The sequence below is a fragment of the Rhinolophus sinicus genome, chromosome 16 (assembly GCF_057876585.1).
Source record: "Rhinolophus sinicus isolate RSI-liver-muscle chromosome 16, RSI-T2T, whole genome shotgun sequence".
Taxonomy (NCBI): Eukaryota; Metazoa; Chordata; class Mammalia; order Chiroptera; family Rhinolophidae; genus Rhinolophus; species Rhinolophus sinicus.
The window spans coordinates 163,344,761-163,360,800 of record NC_142516.1 but is presented as its reverse complement, the minus strand read 5'-3'; the positions used below and the strand labels follow the sequence as shown (position 1 = coordinate 163,360,800).

The 16,040-nt window shown below is 34.1% G+C and overlaps 1 protein-coding gene across 23 annotated transcripts in view; it reads right to left on the bottom strand.

Moving 5' to 3' along the window:
* RBM26 (RNA binding motif protein 26) overlaps positions 1 to 16,040 on the bottom strand; it is a 77,890-nt gene that overhangs the window by 10,740 nt on the left and 51,110 nt on the right. For all 23 annotated transcript variants that reach the window (XM_019742573.3, XM_088792907.1, XM_019742564.3 and 20 more), the window contains 5 exons: positions 15,818 to 15,985; positions 14,306 to 14,410; positions 11,275 to 11,475; positions 9,785 to 9,871; positions 334 to 447 (listed from right to left, as the gene is read on the bottom strand). In XM_019742573.3, the coding sequence (XP_019598132.1) occupies positions 334 to 447; positions 9,785 to 9,871; positions 11,275 to 11,475; positions 14,306 to 14,410; positions 15,818 to 15,985 (675 nt within the window). The remainder of the gene's footprint in view (positions 1 to 333; positions 448 to 9,784; positions 9,872 to 11,274; positions 11,476 to 14,305; positions 14,411 to 15,817; positions 15,986 to 16,040) is intronic.

Below are 16,040 nucleotides of genomic sequence, written 5' to 3'. Positions count from 1 at the left end.
AAAATAAACCTGAAATGTTAATACAGCAATTGAGTAGAATATATACTCTAAAACTTGAAATATGAGATTTCCTGTGGATAAAAATCTAATGAATAATTATTATATTCTGAGAGTAAATGAAAACTGAGTATATATATGATTTTCATATATTCTTTCTGGATTAGCAATCCACAGTTCTCATTAATTCAGAAAGTTTAAAGTTGTCTGCATTTATCTGTTATCCCCTGCCTGGAATATGGCTCAGGAATAAAAATTTAATGTTAAAATCACATTTTATATAAAAACGTGAACATTTAAGGGGAAAACCAAGTGAGGGGGAAAAAAAAAACATACTTCCTCTTCATCAGGTTCAATTTCTTCTGTTTCAACAGCTGAAATATTAGTTACTGGTTTATTCCATGCCAGTTTTAGATCCTGCCCTTTGAAACGAGCCCCATGAACTGCAGCCTAAAACAATTAAGAACATTGGGATATGAATCATTAATAATTTCTGGAAAAAATGAAATATTACATGATATTTAAATTAAATGAGCTAAACACAAGTAAAGACAGCTGTCTATTAATTTGCTTTCTGGTTATTTATTTCTCTATTTACTATTTGTTATTATAATTTACTTTTTTATGATTACGTGTTTCTAAAATCAGCCTAGTGACTGGCTATTCCTTCAAAAATAAAACAAGAACAATTACTCATAACTGACTAGCGTTATTTCAGTACTGGCCAATATCTGAGTAGAAGGACATATGTCTACACATCTATGATATAGTAATTGCTATTCAAGGCAATAATCTCAAAGCACTTCAAGATCCTGGATGTAGATTCTGAATCAAAGTCTAAATTAGAATTAACAAACTAAATATATTTTATTGCATTTTAATTCCTGTTAATTTACAAATGGCATATATAGTAACTGTAAACTAGACACTTAACAAAATAATAATTTTGCATGTGGAAAGTATCACATTATTTTTAAATTACATCACAAATACCATAAAATGTTTGATGTATTATGATTACAATGGATAAAACTCTTAAGTTTTCTATTCAAAACTAAAGTGCTTCCTACAACGATTTCAGAATTGCATATGATAAAACTTAAACTTAGTAAACTTAAGTTCTTGCTACATTAAGTTGCTGCTTTGGAAATAGTGCATTCAAATTAAAGTAACATGAACTAACATAAATCAATGTTAGCAACATACAGAAATAACTCATAGTCACAAAAGATTTATAGTATAATCTCAAAGTATAGCATAATGTGAAATGTAGAAACAATTACATGTTCAATGACATCTGACTATGAGTTGTGTGATATTAAAGTCCCCAGGTATAAATTTTAAATCTGCACACATAAATTTATGATAAATTTAAAAGCTTTCATGCCTATTAAAATGCAGCTCAGGAGTTTTTAGTCCACCTCTTCATCACAACGTCATACAACTAAAAATTTTTAAAGTGCTTATATAGGAGATTTAAGTTCAGAAACAACTTGTAATTTTTTAAGCTGTAACTATTACATAAAAATATATTACTGTAAAGAATTCCAACTGTCTCATGCAAAATGTCTGCTCATAAAACTTAACTGTTCATCTAGCCAAAAATGGCAAAAAATGTTAGTGACATTTCCTGTAAATTATTCACAAAAATTTCTGAATCTTTATTTTGTAAATCTCTATATTCAGCACATGCTTCTTCAAATTTATAAGGGGAGCCTATAATTCTCTAAAGGTTTAATTTTAAAGTTATTTACAGGATGCTTTTCAAAGCTAGGTATATTTAACTTTTTATTAACTTTGCTTCATCAGAAGCTTTTGGCTATTTGGCTGTGTAAATTTTAAAAATAACTGAATTCTTGCTTTTTGAAGATATAAATTTATTTCATGTAATCTGCAACATAACCTCTTAAAAGTTTAAAAAAATTCTTCTGGACTTCCAGCCAAGATGGCCATAGGTAAATGCTGTGTTCACCTCCTCCCACAACTGCATCAAAATTATAACTAAATGACAGAACCACCCTTGACAACCACCTGAAGACTAGCTGGACAGAAGTCTTGCAATTAAGGATATAAGGAAGGCACATTGAAACTGGTAGGAGGGATGGTGACGCAAAATGGGTTGGTCCCACACCTCTTGTGGTAGTTGTGAATAGGGAGGGCTATCTCGGCTGCAGAGCTTCCCATTGAAGAGCAATGGATACCAGGCCCACATTGGGCTCCCAGCCTGTAGAGCCAGAAACTCAGTCTGGGTGGGACAGAGGACTGCTGGAAACCCAAGCATCCTTTTAAAGGGCCTATGCACAGATTCATAAACATTCACTCTGAGTTCCAGCAAAGGGCCAGCAGCTCGAAAAGTGCCAGGAACATAACAGGGAGGAACTGAATTGCCCCACCCAATTAACACATCCAGTGAAACCTCTTTTGGAGACTAACCTACATAAGGTGCTGTCCTGGTCCCCCACTACAAACTTTCTTAAAATCTCTCAAAGGTCCACAAACCTCAAACAAACAGCAACTGTTCTCAGTGTGCCCTGTACCTCTTGTTAAGTGGCCCAACCCTGGAACTACTGGCAGCTGACCTCAATTCACAGCATAACCACTCCCAGGTGCCTCCAAACCCAGCACAGGCAGCTACCAACCAAAGATCACTTTGTAGCTCCTACCAGGTGACCTCAGGCCAGACACAAGCAGTGGCTGACCTTGGCCAACACAGGAGCCCCAGAACCAACACCCCAGGTGGCCAGCTTCAGACCACACCAGAGCACCACCCAATTAGTGTCAGAAAGGACGCATCTAAAGGTTGGCCTTGGCAAGCACTGGAGCCCCTCTAAAGCAACTCCCGCTCTGTGGGGTCAGCCCCTGCATAACAGCTTGCCTGCTGAAGTCATGGCAGGTTCTCACAGCCAGTCAGCCTGACGGTCAATCCCACTCACTGACATGCCAAAAGCAATCAAGGCTCAACTACAACAGGCACACACAACTCACAGAAGGGTCACACCTGAAGCAACCGACTCAGGTGAACAGGGAGACTGTGCCCCTGGGCCCGGCAGGGCACTTACCATATAAGGCCACTCTGCCAAGATTAGGAGACATAGCAGATACACCTAATACATAGAAACAAAGGGAAGCAACCAAAACAAGGAAACAAAGAAACATGTGCTAAATGACAACAAAGGACAAAACTCCAGAAAAAGAACTAAACAAAATGGAGGCAAGCAATCTACCAGATGCAGAGTTCAAATCAATGGTTATGAGAATGTTCAATGAACTTAAGGAACAGATTAGCTCAGTGAGAACTTCAACAAAGAGATAGGAAACATTGAAAAGGAGATAGAAAACATAAAAAAATAAAGTCAGAAATGAAGAATACAATTAACTGAAATGAAGAATATATTAGAGGAAATCAACAGTAGATTAAGAGGGAGCACAGGATAGAATCAGTGATTTGGAAGAGTGCAGAAAATTCCCAAACAGAACAGCAAAATGAAAAAAAAAAAAAATCCAAAAAATGAGGATAGTTTAAGCAGCCTGTGGGACAACATCAATTATGACAACATTCACATCACAGGGATACCAGAAGGAGAAAGAGAGCAAGGGATTGAAAACCTGTTTGAAGAAATAATGACTGAAAACTTCCCTAACCTGGAGAAGAAAATAGACTCACAAGTCCAGGAAGCATGAAGAGCCCCAAACAAGATGAACCCAAAGAGGCCCACACCAAGATACATCATAATTAAAATGGCAAAGGTTAAAAACAAAGAGAGACTCTTAAAAGCAGGAAGAGAAAAGCAGTTAGTTACCTACAAGGGGACTCCCACAAGACTGTCAGCTGATTTCTAAACGGAAGCTTTGCAGGCCAGAACGGACTGGCAGGAAATATTCAAAGTGAAGAAAAGTAAGGACCTACTACCAAGATTACTCTATCCAACGAAGCTATCTTTTAGAATCAAAGGAGAGCTAAAGAGCTTCCCAGACAAGAAAAAGCTGAAGGAGTTCTTCACCACCAAACCAGTATTACAAGAAATATTAAAGGAACTTTTCAGAAGAAGGAAAATAAAAAATATGAATAAGAAAATATTGCCAAGAAGAAAAAAATCTCACTGATAAGGCAAACACATAATAAAAGCAGTGGATCAACACTAAAGCTAGTACATAGGTTAAAAAACAAAAGTAGGATGACCCTATGTAATTACAACAGGAAAGTAAGAGATACACATAAACACACACACACACATACACACACACACAATAGAAGTACAAAATAATGACAAAAACATAAACTTGGAGGGAGGGGGTGAGTAAAAATGGTAGTGACTATAGAATGTGCTTGAACTTAAGTGACCATAGACTTAGACTGCTAAAAATGCAGCTTGGTCTACACAAAGCACATGGTAACCACAAACCAAAATGTAGTACGACCTGTACGGAGGGCAATTTCATGACTATCCATCAAAAATTTAAATGCACACATCATTTCACCCAGCAGTAATCTATCCAGAATATACCCTATAGTCATATTTACATATGTACAGAGACATGTGCACCAGGAGTATTCACTGCTATACAGAAAAAAAATAAAAACAATGTAAAGTCCATCAACATGGTTGATTACAGTTAGTACATCCATATAATGGAATACTTATGCAAAAAATTAATTTATTTTTGGGATAGACAATACATGTTCATGATTTAAGAACTCCAAAGGTTGTGAAGTAAGAAGTAAATCATCTCCTCATCTTTATCCTTAGTTCTCAGGTTCCCTGCCCAGAGATTACAAATGTTTTTAGGAGTTCTTCCCAGCAATTATATAATTTGTGGTAAACCTGATATTTTCATTCTCAGACTTATATACAGAGCACATAACTAATTATGTTGGTGTCAGTGAAAATGATGAATTTTTAGCATGGAAACAGGGGATATGAAGGTGCCTGAGATTAAGTAAAAACCATATAATACAGAATTAACTTGCAAGTATTAGTACGAGCTCTTAGTTTATCATTTTCTTTCTACCTACCTACCTACCTACCTACCTACCTACTTATGTACCTATTGTGTGTGTATGTGTGTGTAAAAACCCTAAGTTCAGAATTAAATGGGAAATGTCAGTAGAAACTTTAAATTTATTTTCTTCATACATGTGTATATATGCAAATTTACATGTGTATATGTCTATTTGTATGTGTGTGTATAAATGTATGTATATTTTTTCACTCCCAGCTCTGACCACTGAAAAGGATTAGTGACTGCAATATACTCAGTAGTAATGAGCACCCTTGGTACTCATGTTATGGTCTCTAAATACCTCTACCCAGTAAAAAGAATCAGAGCTCCTTAGAGAAATGACCAATTCCAGGTCTGTAAGACAAAATGTGTAAGATGAAACTAGAACACCTTTTCATACCAGAAAGCAAGTACACTATCATAACCTATTAGAGTCCTGTCAATAAATGAGAACAGTGGACCAATATCCATGAAATGTTTCAGTGTATAACTTCATGATTGAATAATACCAATCAAACTACCTCACGATATGAACCTTATTCTGGGTTCTAAACAAAGTGAGTAAAAAATGTATTAAAAAACCCAGGAAATGTAAACTGTGACTGGGTATTTGATAACATTTAGGCAATATCAATCATTTTTAGTGTAAGAATGGTACTGTTTTATTTTTTTAAGGCTATAACACTGAGAGACATACGCCTATGTGTTTATAGATGAAATGATACAATGACTGAGAATGGCTCCAAAATAAGGAGGGGGAGGGTTGTAGTTGGTGAGATATAGACAAAATGGGCTATAAGCGGATAATTGCTAAAGCTCTATGATGAGCATATGGAGGTTCATTTTACAATTCTCTAATTTCTATGCTATGAAATGTAAACAAAAGTCTGTTTAAAAGCTGAAGCTTTTTATTCACAGGCTTGCTCCAGTCCTTTGTCTATTTTTTTTTTTATTAGTTTCAGGTGTACAAAACAACACGCTTTACACTCCTCACAAAGTGATAACCTCCTGAAGTCTACTACCACTCTGACATCAATCATAGCTATTATAACACCCCTATGAGTGAGTGAGTGAGTGAGTGTGTGTGTGTGTGTGTGTGTGTGTACTTAATTTGCCTATTTATTCTTGCACATAGTTATTCAAAGTTAGCAGCCAATTAGGAACTAAGGAAAGTAGGCATACACATAACAGAAGGAAAAATAGGCTGAAGATCTGACAAATGATGTAGGAAGAAAAAGTATGAAAAGCAGTTGTGAGGCGGGTTCCCTATCTTACATGGAAAATTACTCTGGGAACAATTAACATTTGGAAAACACTGGGTTAAGCAAAATTAAACAAGAGTGTTTATCTTCTGCTTTTTCAAGTCACTTAAATTGTGAATTTGAATGGAATATACAAAATGCAGCTTTTCACAAACTAATCTGACAAGAGAATCCTTTGTAAAGGGAGCTCTTGTAGAATCAATGTTCTGCAAAAAGAGCATGGGGAAAACTGACCTAAGGTCAGAAGAGTTAAAGCTGCAATCCTAGTGTACCTTACATTTTTAGTAACCACAATGATTAAAACTAATCTATAAAAGAAGGCTAAAACCAATTTTATTAATGTTCGTAATAACCACAGTATACAATGTTTAGGTAGGAGTTACATTAAAGAACTACAAATTTTAAAAAAAAAGTAAAATCTAATTTTTTTTAGAACTTATAGGGAAAAACTTCTTTCCATTCCTTTAACTCTTGAGTTCAAGCTGCATGGTCCCTTTCTCACAAGCTTCAGAGTTAGATTTACGAATTCTAGTAGCACAGTGCCCACTACATATATAGCAGTACTTAATAATTATTAAGTGAATTAGGAAAAACACACACCAAAAAACTCTGTTATGTACATGATTTGATTTACCTTGGTTGAATTTATTTATACATATTATTCTTGTTATTAATTTACTATTTATTCAGGCCGCCCCATCAACTTCCAACTGTTGATGTTACACTATCCTCTATGACTCCAATTTTGTATTTCTAACTTCAGGTCAGAGAGTTTTGAAATCATCTACTCTTTCTGGTTTCCTATTCAGTTTCCAATCATCTCTTATTCTGGAGGAAAAAAAAAGATCTACAATCATAACATTCATAATAACTAATATTAAGAGGGTTTACTCTGTCCTAGGTACTTCACAAATTTTGAAATAGTGAATCCTCACAACTACTGGGAGTTGAGGTATGGGTGTCAAAAACGTACTGTTAGTAGAATAAGATTCTCTTCTGATGTAAAAAGCTATATATATGACCTCTTTGAGTTTGGGACTGATTCTTAAAAAGTGGGAGCTTAACTGTTCCTATTCTGAAATCTTGGTATCTTACAAAGGTATAGAAACAATTCAGAATAGAAAAAACATTCTAACCAGTCATGGGAGGAGACTACTTTTTGTTTGTCCTGTTTGGGTACTTAATCCAACTTCAGTACACTGGGGTGGTGCTAGACAAACAGGAAAACAGAAAATTTCCTAACTAACCAGAGTCAAATCATAACCAGTTTAACCTAAACCTAAAAGTGTTCTGTTCATGTTATTATTATTCCTTAAAATACTTCAATCTCTTTCCTGGGGGGAAATTTCTCACTTTTCAGTCATATTTCAATGTCTCAATTACCTTATTCCTATCCTGTATTTTCACTTTGAAATACTATGCATCCACTGATTATAGAAAATAGAGACATTCATTCAATCATCTAGGACAATGGATCAGAAAATAACAAAAAATGAAATATTTGGGAACAAACATTAGCAAAGGTTGACAATTTTCTTGTCTTGGAAAGGTCTATCCTTTATCTTCCTACATTTTGGTATATTTTCCATAATGCTGGTGATGGTAAATGCAATCTTTTTTGTACTTTTTAAGCATTCTTCCTTGACAAAATAAAGAATTGGCTCCCCCATGTCAAACACACTAATTTTAAATTTCTAAACCTTAATGTTCCCTAAAACCCAGAAGTTTGAAAACCACTGTTTTAGCTATACTCTGCTTGTATAAAATAAGCTTCAACTTAATTTCCTGTTCTCTTCTAAAATAGAATGTTACAAAATCTAAAGAAATTTTTTGGCTTAAGAAAATGTTTATGGTTTAACAACCTTTATAACGTAATTCAAATGTTTAACATAGCAATGGTAGTTTTTCTTTCATCCTGTTTGGTAAATCCAACTGAAGTGGTACTTACCCTGAAAAGGTAACTCTCATTAGATTTAACTATTTTGTCACTTATTCAACCTTGATGTAATTCAGTGTTTTACACACACACACACACACACACACACACACACACACACACACACGGTGGAAAAGCAAGACCCAAGAAAGAAGGCATATGTCAATAAGCCTTAGCAAGAGCAATATTTCCAAAAATTATTTAAAAGGCAAGAGGTGTTTTTTTTCTCCCTCAGCCAAGTAAGTACGCAGAAAAGTAGTATAGATTTAAAATTGTTACTAAATCCACAAACTTGATAATACAGTATTTTAATCATTGGTACAATAACAACTACTATTGTTTTATATGACTGTTTCCTAGAAAACAAATAGAACATAAAGAGATATTTAGCTACCTATCTAACATTACGTTGAAAATTATCACTGAAGTCATCATTTAAAAGAAGCTTATTCTTGAATTCAACAATACCTTTGACAGAAAATTTGATCAAAGATCTATTTTTTCAATATAACACATTTACATATAAGTTTACAAGAAAGTTTTAAACTCTCATCAATTATAAATTACTTTTTACTTTCCAAAACATTTTTAATGAAAGAGAACTCAAAACTAGATTTAAAAAACAAAACTAGGATTAGGAGTTCCTAGACTATAAAACTATCCACTACCCACCCCACTAACCTAGAAATTAGGTTAATCCAGTGCTCAGCTGAGCACTGTTCTGAGACTTACCAGACCCCCAGTGTTTTATTGGCTACAATGTCCCAAGAGCAACTCCTAAGCCCCCAGCAATCTACCATTGTGCTGGCAGGGAGTATTTACTACAGAGAGGATAGATACATTTTTAGAAGGTTTTTCAAAACTTTAGACCACAATCAACTTAAAAGTTCTAAAAACTATCCAACTCTGCCATTCACATCAGGCTGTTTGGAACAGGGTCCAAGGACAATATGGTACACCTATTTCTCTACAATCTTGAACAAAGACTACACAGGGCTGAAAAGGTGTCTATGAATCCCCAACCTTTAAACCCATTTTCCTTTTTTAATCTTTTAAACCCAGAATAAAGACAAGGTTGCATCTACTTGTCATTCTTTGGAAACACAATTAAAGATACATAGTTTAAGACAACTATACTAAAAGGACCCTAAAAGCTAGAGCTATATATCATGTCTTGGGCAAAAAGTTGCAGAGATCGAGTTGGGGATATGCTGAACTAGGGACACTTCTTTATGAGTTGGCCAACACTATTGCTCCGGGCCATCTGAGAAATAGGATAATGGGAAATGGGGTGGCCCTATCTCCCGTGAAAGAAAAAAGGAAGAATTCTTGGTGTCTCAAAACAACACAACTTGACATTCAACTTGCTAACTATATAGTCGAATCATATCATTTTACATATAGGATTGCCTAACTGCTTTAGGACATTCTTTGAGGTCATGAATTCCACTTCATGTGTTCTACCTACCGTCAAACCGTAGTTATTTAGTAAGTTTAAAAAAATCCATTTATATTAAAACTTAAAAGCAGTATTTATAAAAAATTTAAATCTGGATCTTCAATAAATTAGATTATTTGTAGTACTTACTGCTTCAGCTTCTGCTCTTGTCTTGAATGTAATTACTGCATGAAGTGAAGAGTCATCAATCTGACAATCTTCAATTTCACCATATTGCTTTAAATTAAAAACAAGTATTTCCTCCAAATAAATATTTTGAACAATCCAAAATCCTAATGGTTTTTAAAATATTAAAATACCAATAAATATAATGAGAATATATAAATTCACGGTGATTAACAAAGTGGAGAATAATTCATTTTAGTACTTGGTATTGTAAGATCATCCAACACTGTTTACAATTCTACACTTTCTAGAATTAGGGAGACTTATACTTGATTTAACTATTCTTTAAATAAAACAAGGTCAAAGACTGAGCTTCCTTATTGTCTTTTCTTTTATACTCATTCTGATCCCAGAATATGATCAATTCTTTCGAAAGCAGAATATTTAATCCTCAGAATGTTTTGAGTTTTTTAGTACCATTTCCAATTTAAAGATAGGGGGAGGGTAAGAGAACTTAAGTCTTTTTATCCAAAGTAATTAATTACCAGGATGAGAATCTAGGTCTTTTGATTCAAAAGTTTAACACTAACTGACTCTGCTTTCACTCTTACTATAAACTCCTCTAGACAACACACTCTTCTAGGAGGACATTTGCAAGCTAAACATATTAAATTACGCTTGTTTTGGTTTGTTGGACTTTATATTTTACATGTGTAGGAGGATTTTTCTACAAACAGCAACCTTTATCATATAAAATTCTAGTCCTTTATATGTCATTACTAATACTTGCCTTCTTTCCTACCCAAAAATAAAATTATAATTCCACAATCTCGTTAAATAGACACACACACTCCACACAGAAAGTTCTGTACAGCACAGAGAATGGACGCTAGAATCAGATCCCAGCTCTGCTAAGTTACTATTCAAAAAGGAGTAAGTTACTTAATCTCTTCATGCTTCCTTTTCCCTATTTCTAAAATAGGCATAATAAAGGTTACCCACCCTCATAATCAAACTAATACTGAGTTACATCAGGCACTCAGAATAATACCTCCCATAAAGTAAGTGCTCTACAAGTTTTAAACTATAATTTTCATCCACTGGGACCAGTAGCTGTTTCATTTCCAGACCGGCTAGATCAAGAATACAATATTAACAGATTAAATTCCATCTTAATAGGAAAAAAAAAAACTGGATGGCCACGCAATGTGTTAAATTTTCCTTTAACGTAAGTATCAAATGAAACTACAGGACTTGCCTCTCTAACACTCATTTCACAATACCTGAAGGCCTACTAAGTGTAAGAATTGTAACATTTTTTTCAGAAATAAACAAAACCTCCTACAGTTTGTTTTTTAAATAATTAACAAAAGATTATCATAGATTAATTAAACTGTTCGGTCAGATTAATAGGTTTAAATTACTCATGTCATTTTCATAATTTCTCCTTTAATATATCCATTATCCCCAACAATAATTATCAGTATTTGTTTTGTTGGGCAGTGAGAAAGTACCGCAAAATGAGGAAGAAGGTCTTCTCTGTCGCTCTCTGTAAATGCAGAGATTTCCAGTGCCCTGGGGCGGTGATCCACCACAGCATGACCGGGTACACCTCGACCCCGGCCTCGACCCCGGCCTCGGCCATGAGCTGTGCCTCGACCTCTTGAATGAATTCCTCTGCCACGACCAGATGAAAGAATCCCCCGTTTTGCAGCCTAGAAGAAATGAGACACATAGGTTAAACATAATAATTACTAGCATAAGCCAAGTAGGTAGCTAATGAATTTAGAAAAAAATATTAATTTAAGCAATGTTTTGAAATTATTAAATGTGTTTTTTCTACCACATTCGTATTCTCCAAGAAGTGAGACTGCATCACAAAAAGACCAGCAGTTACTGATTTCTAAATAATAGTGTTAAGTATTACTTCAGAAGTCAGTTTAATACATAGATACAAAATACCTATATACACAATAAATGTATTTTCCAATTTATGACTTTAAAACAGTATTTCCATTTGTTTCCCTGCTGACTTCAGTAGGTAGTTATTTTGAATTCATCATTTTGATCACTTATAGTAATGTCCCATAGTAACTCATATTCCACCACATCACTCTATGTGGATAGCACACCATTCCTTCATTTATTTATGAAGGAATATTTAAGGACTTCCACTTCCTATGTGCAAGTCCTTACCTCATGAAACTCAAATACTAGAGGTGTAAAGAGACATTAAGCAACTAAATTATTTGATTTTATTCATGAGAAGTGACTCGAAAAATGAGGAAATACTTTAAAGATTTTATAGAACATTAAAGATCTGCACAGAACACTAAGATTTGTAATAAATAAACTACTAGAATGAAAGTTCCATGAGGACCCCTCCACTCCCATTTTATTCTCTACATTATCCCCAGAAGTGGGGGTTACAGCATGAACAAAGGAACCAAAACTGAAAGGAACATGGTACTTCAAAGAACAAATAAAATCCAGTGTAGCTGGACCACATAGAATGGAGAGACGAGGCTGGAGAGACAGGTAGAGCCAGATCATAAATAACTTTCAGGACCACATTGAGGATTTTGAATTTTATCCCAAGAGCTATGCAAATCAGTTAAAACATTTAGAGCAGAGAAGTAGAGTGATGTGATCAAATCGAAGTTTAAAATGTTATTCTGGCTAGAGTTTTAAGAACAGGGTAGAAAGAAGAACAGAACAAGCTGGGATACTGGTCAGTAGGCTACACAGTAACTCCAGAAACTGAAGGCAGAAGTTTATCTACAGCAGTGGCAATAAAGATAGAGAGAAATAAATGCACTTAAAATACATTAGGGAGGAGTAGCATCATGGATAAAACTTGGTGATTAATTGGGTATGAATACTTAAGGACAAGGAGGAATCAATGAAAACTCTCAGGTTTTTGGTTGGCGTAACTGCGTAGATGGAGTTTAGGGGCAAAATAAGCACAATTTTGAACATGTTGAGCCTGACGATATGAAACATCCAAGTGGAAATGTCAAGCAGGCACCACTGCCAAATCTCTGCAAGTATAAATATTTCAAGATATCTTAACATTAGCTAAAATAATCTAAAATACAAGGATTAATGTTACTAATACAGCAACATATATAAAAGTGTACTCTGAGGAACAAAATGTTCCCTGAAAAGGGAGCCCATGGACAAAGACGTTTGAGCAATACTGAACAATACATAATAGCCTCTAAAAAACCCTAGAGTCAAAAATCATGTCTAATGAAAACTTTTCCAAATTTATTTGGCCTCCAAGCTTTTTTCACGAATAATCTTGTTAAAAGAAAAAATGGAATGGGTGCATTCATGGCCACACTCTGGAAAACACTGCGTTACTGCATATATATTAGCTGCTCACTACAGTTTAGCCATCATAAAAAAACAAACAGAAAATGTTAGTGTTTAGCTATATCATGATAAAGAACCAAAATATAAACTAATAAATAATATTGGTAATATTATATATCTAGTAAAATTATGGGCTAAAAATTTTTGAATGATAATTTGTTTTTTAAAATCCTACCAACCCAGATATGAAATCTCCAGAACAGGGAAAATAGTTCTATATCAACATAAATATCTTTTTCAAAACCTATTATCTTGGGCAGGACACACAGGCAACCATTTCAGGTTTCCAGAAAATGCAAAATGTGTGTAGGTTTAGGACACCACCCTAGGGTTTCCTATGACTGTTAGATAAGACAGAGCTTTAAGACAAGCACAGTGGCTGCTAAATGTTAAGTCTTTAATACCTGGATGCCAGTACTCAATATAGATTTGTACTGTGTTAGAAAAAGATGATCAAGTGCTAACAAATTTGGAAACAAGTATTATTCTCAAATTAAGCAAAAGTAATAATCTAAAATATAAAAAATTAAATTGGGGCATCAAACTGATAGAGACAAGTACCAACTACTTTAATGACATTAATGTCTCTGTACTTAAAATGTTATTCTGATTTTTAAACATCTTTTTGCTAAATGTTAAAAAGTCTCATGTATAGGAAGCAATTTCACTTAATTTTCTTATACAATCATGACTAAGTTATAAGAAAGCAGTTTATTTTCTCTTCTATAAACATCCACAGCGCCATCTATAGGCAAAATACGCATGTTCTTCAATACAGTTCTACCACCAGAAGTCTGATTCTTAGAGAACTCAATGTAATATGCCTATTTATGCATAGGATAGCTCCATAAAAACAACTGAAAAAGGTTTTAATATATTTTGGTCTAGGGGAAAGGTTAATCAAAATTAGAAAAGGAACAAAATTCACCAGAAGTGGAAGGATTCAGGTGTATAGGTAGAACTGTTGCCATCCCTCATTAACTATTTTCTCTACTAGCTCTGAAAAATGTTAATTTCTTCCCTCTTTCCTATATCAACTCCCAATATGTTTGCCAGAGACTGCCAAGAATCACTGACTAGAATGAGGAGAATATATTTTCAAATTAACCACCACGACTACAGCTGCTCCTCTTTGGCACAACATTGTGTAGCTATGATGAAACATACTTCCAGCTGTAATTCTGTATACTTTCGCCTAAGTTCAGTAACTTCTTCTCCAGCTTGCATCTTCTTATATAAATCCAGCTCTGTGTCAAGCAATTCTTTCTGCATCTAGAAAATAGTAATTAACACTTTAGGTGACAATAATATCTTATATTTACACAAAACTTTTTTACAAAAACTTTTACACTTTCCTATTTAATGTGTACATTTCTTCTCTATCTCCAGTCATACCACCCTAGTCCAAGCCATCAATCACCTCTGGTCTACACTACTGCAATTGCTTCCTAACTTCTTCCTACTTCCATTGATTTCCCTATAATTCATTTTCTGTACAGAAGTCAGAATGAGATTTCTATAGACTGGTATGAAGTAATTTTCAGGAAATAACTGAAAATAAAAACAAAAACCAAGGTGTTAATAAGCAATACATAGCATGAATTTATGTAGGCAAGAATACACATACATACACCAAGGAGAGAAGAGTGAGGAAGAGTGTTAGGAATCAAAGGGGAAAGGTCTTCTATATATACCTTTTTATAGTTTAACTTTTCAATCATGTTAATGTTTTACTTATTCAAAAAAATAAAATTAAATTAGCAAAATGAGGGGCGAACCAAAATTAAATACATACAGAAATACACCTAACTTTATCAAATTAATAATATAACCACACAAAAGGAAAAAAAGTAATCCTAAACCACAGTTCTCACTCTATACGCTTAGTGGAACATATTGTGAGATTATAAAGAATGCAAGCAAGTTCCAAATTTTATATTTAGTTAGATATTTGAAGTGGTATTGTTATAGCAATTCTGGGACTATTTACAATGTATTATAGGACTGAGCAAACAAACACTGCATTGATGTTAGTGGGAACCAAGTTGTCATTATGGAAACGGAGATAAAATATGGAATAAATATAGAATAAGAGAAGGAAGAACCCTGTGGTGTTGGATTAGAATCAGAAATATTAATATGAACTCATGATTTTTTGCATATACAAGCACACACCAAGTGTAAATATTGTTTAACTCTGTTTTTTCTTAATCATTTATTGCCATCTGAAATTAAATTGCACATTTATTTGTATCTAACGGGTTAATGTACCTGAATTTCCCTCCTTCCAATAAATTCATTCTGTACAGTGCTGTCAGAATGTTACTTCTCTGTTCATTAATGTCTTATACCACCAACTTCTTACACAATACAGCTCAAACTCCTTAGTGAAGTATTCTAGTACCTGTATCATTTTGTCTTCAAGCTACCTTTACAAGATTATCCATAACCATTCTAATTAGAGATTTTCCAACTGTAATCCACAGGATTCAAAAACTTAGTAGAGTTTGCTTGTTTTATTTATTTACTTATTAATTAATGGAGGAAGGCGAGAATGGTAGCACACAATGGTTAGATTTTGAGCAAAGAATATTACCTAAAAGGAAAATGAATTGTAAACAATGTAGTAGTATAATGTTTTTTAAGTAATAATATGAATAATAACACAAATGAAAATACCTGAGTCTTGGTTTTTATACTTTTTGGAAGACAGCGTCCAGGAGAAGCAGCTTTGACCTCATCTTTCAACTTGGTAATATTTTTTGTCAAAACCTCTAATGTTTTCATTATTTCTGCTTTATCTTCAGACTTCATTGCTTTGTTTTTCTCCAGTTTTGAAATTAGCATCTGCCAAATTTTTAAAAAAACAATGTAAGATACTTATTCCTAACAAAATATAAAA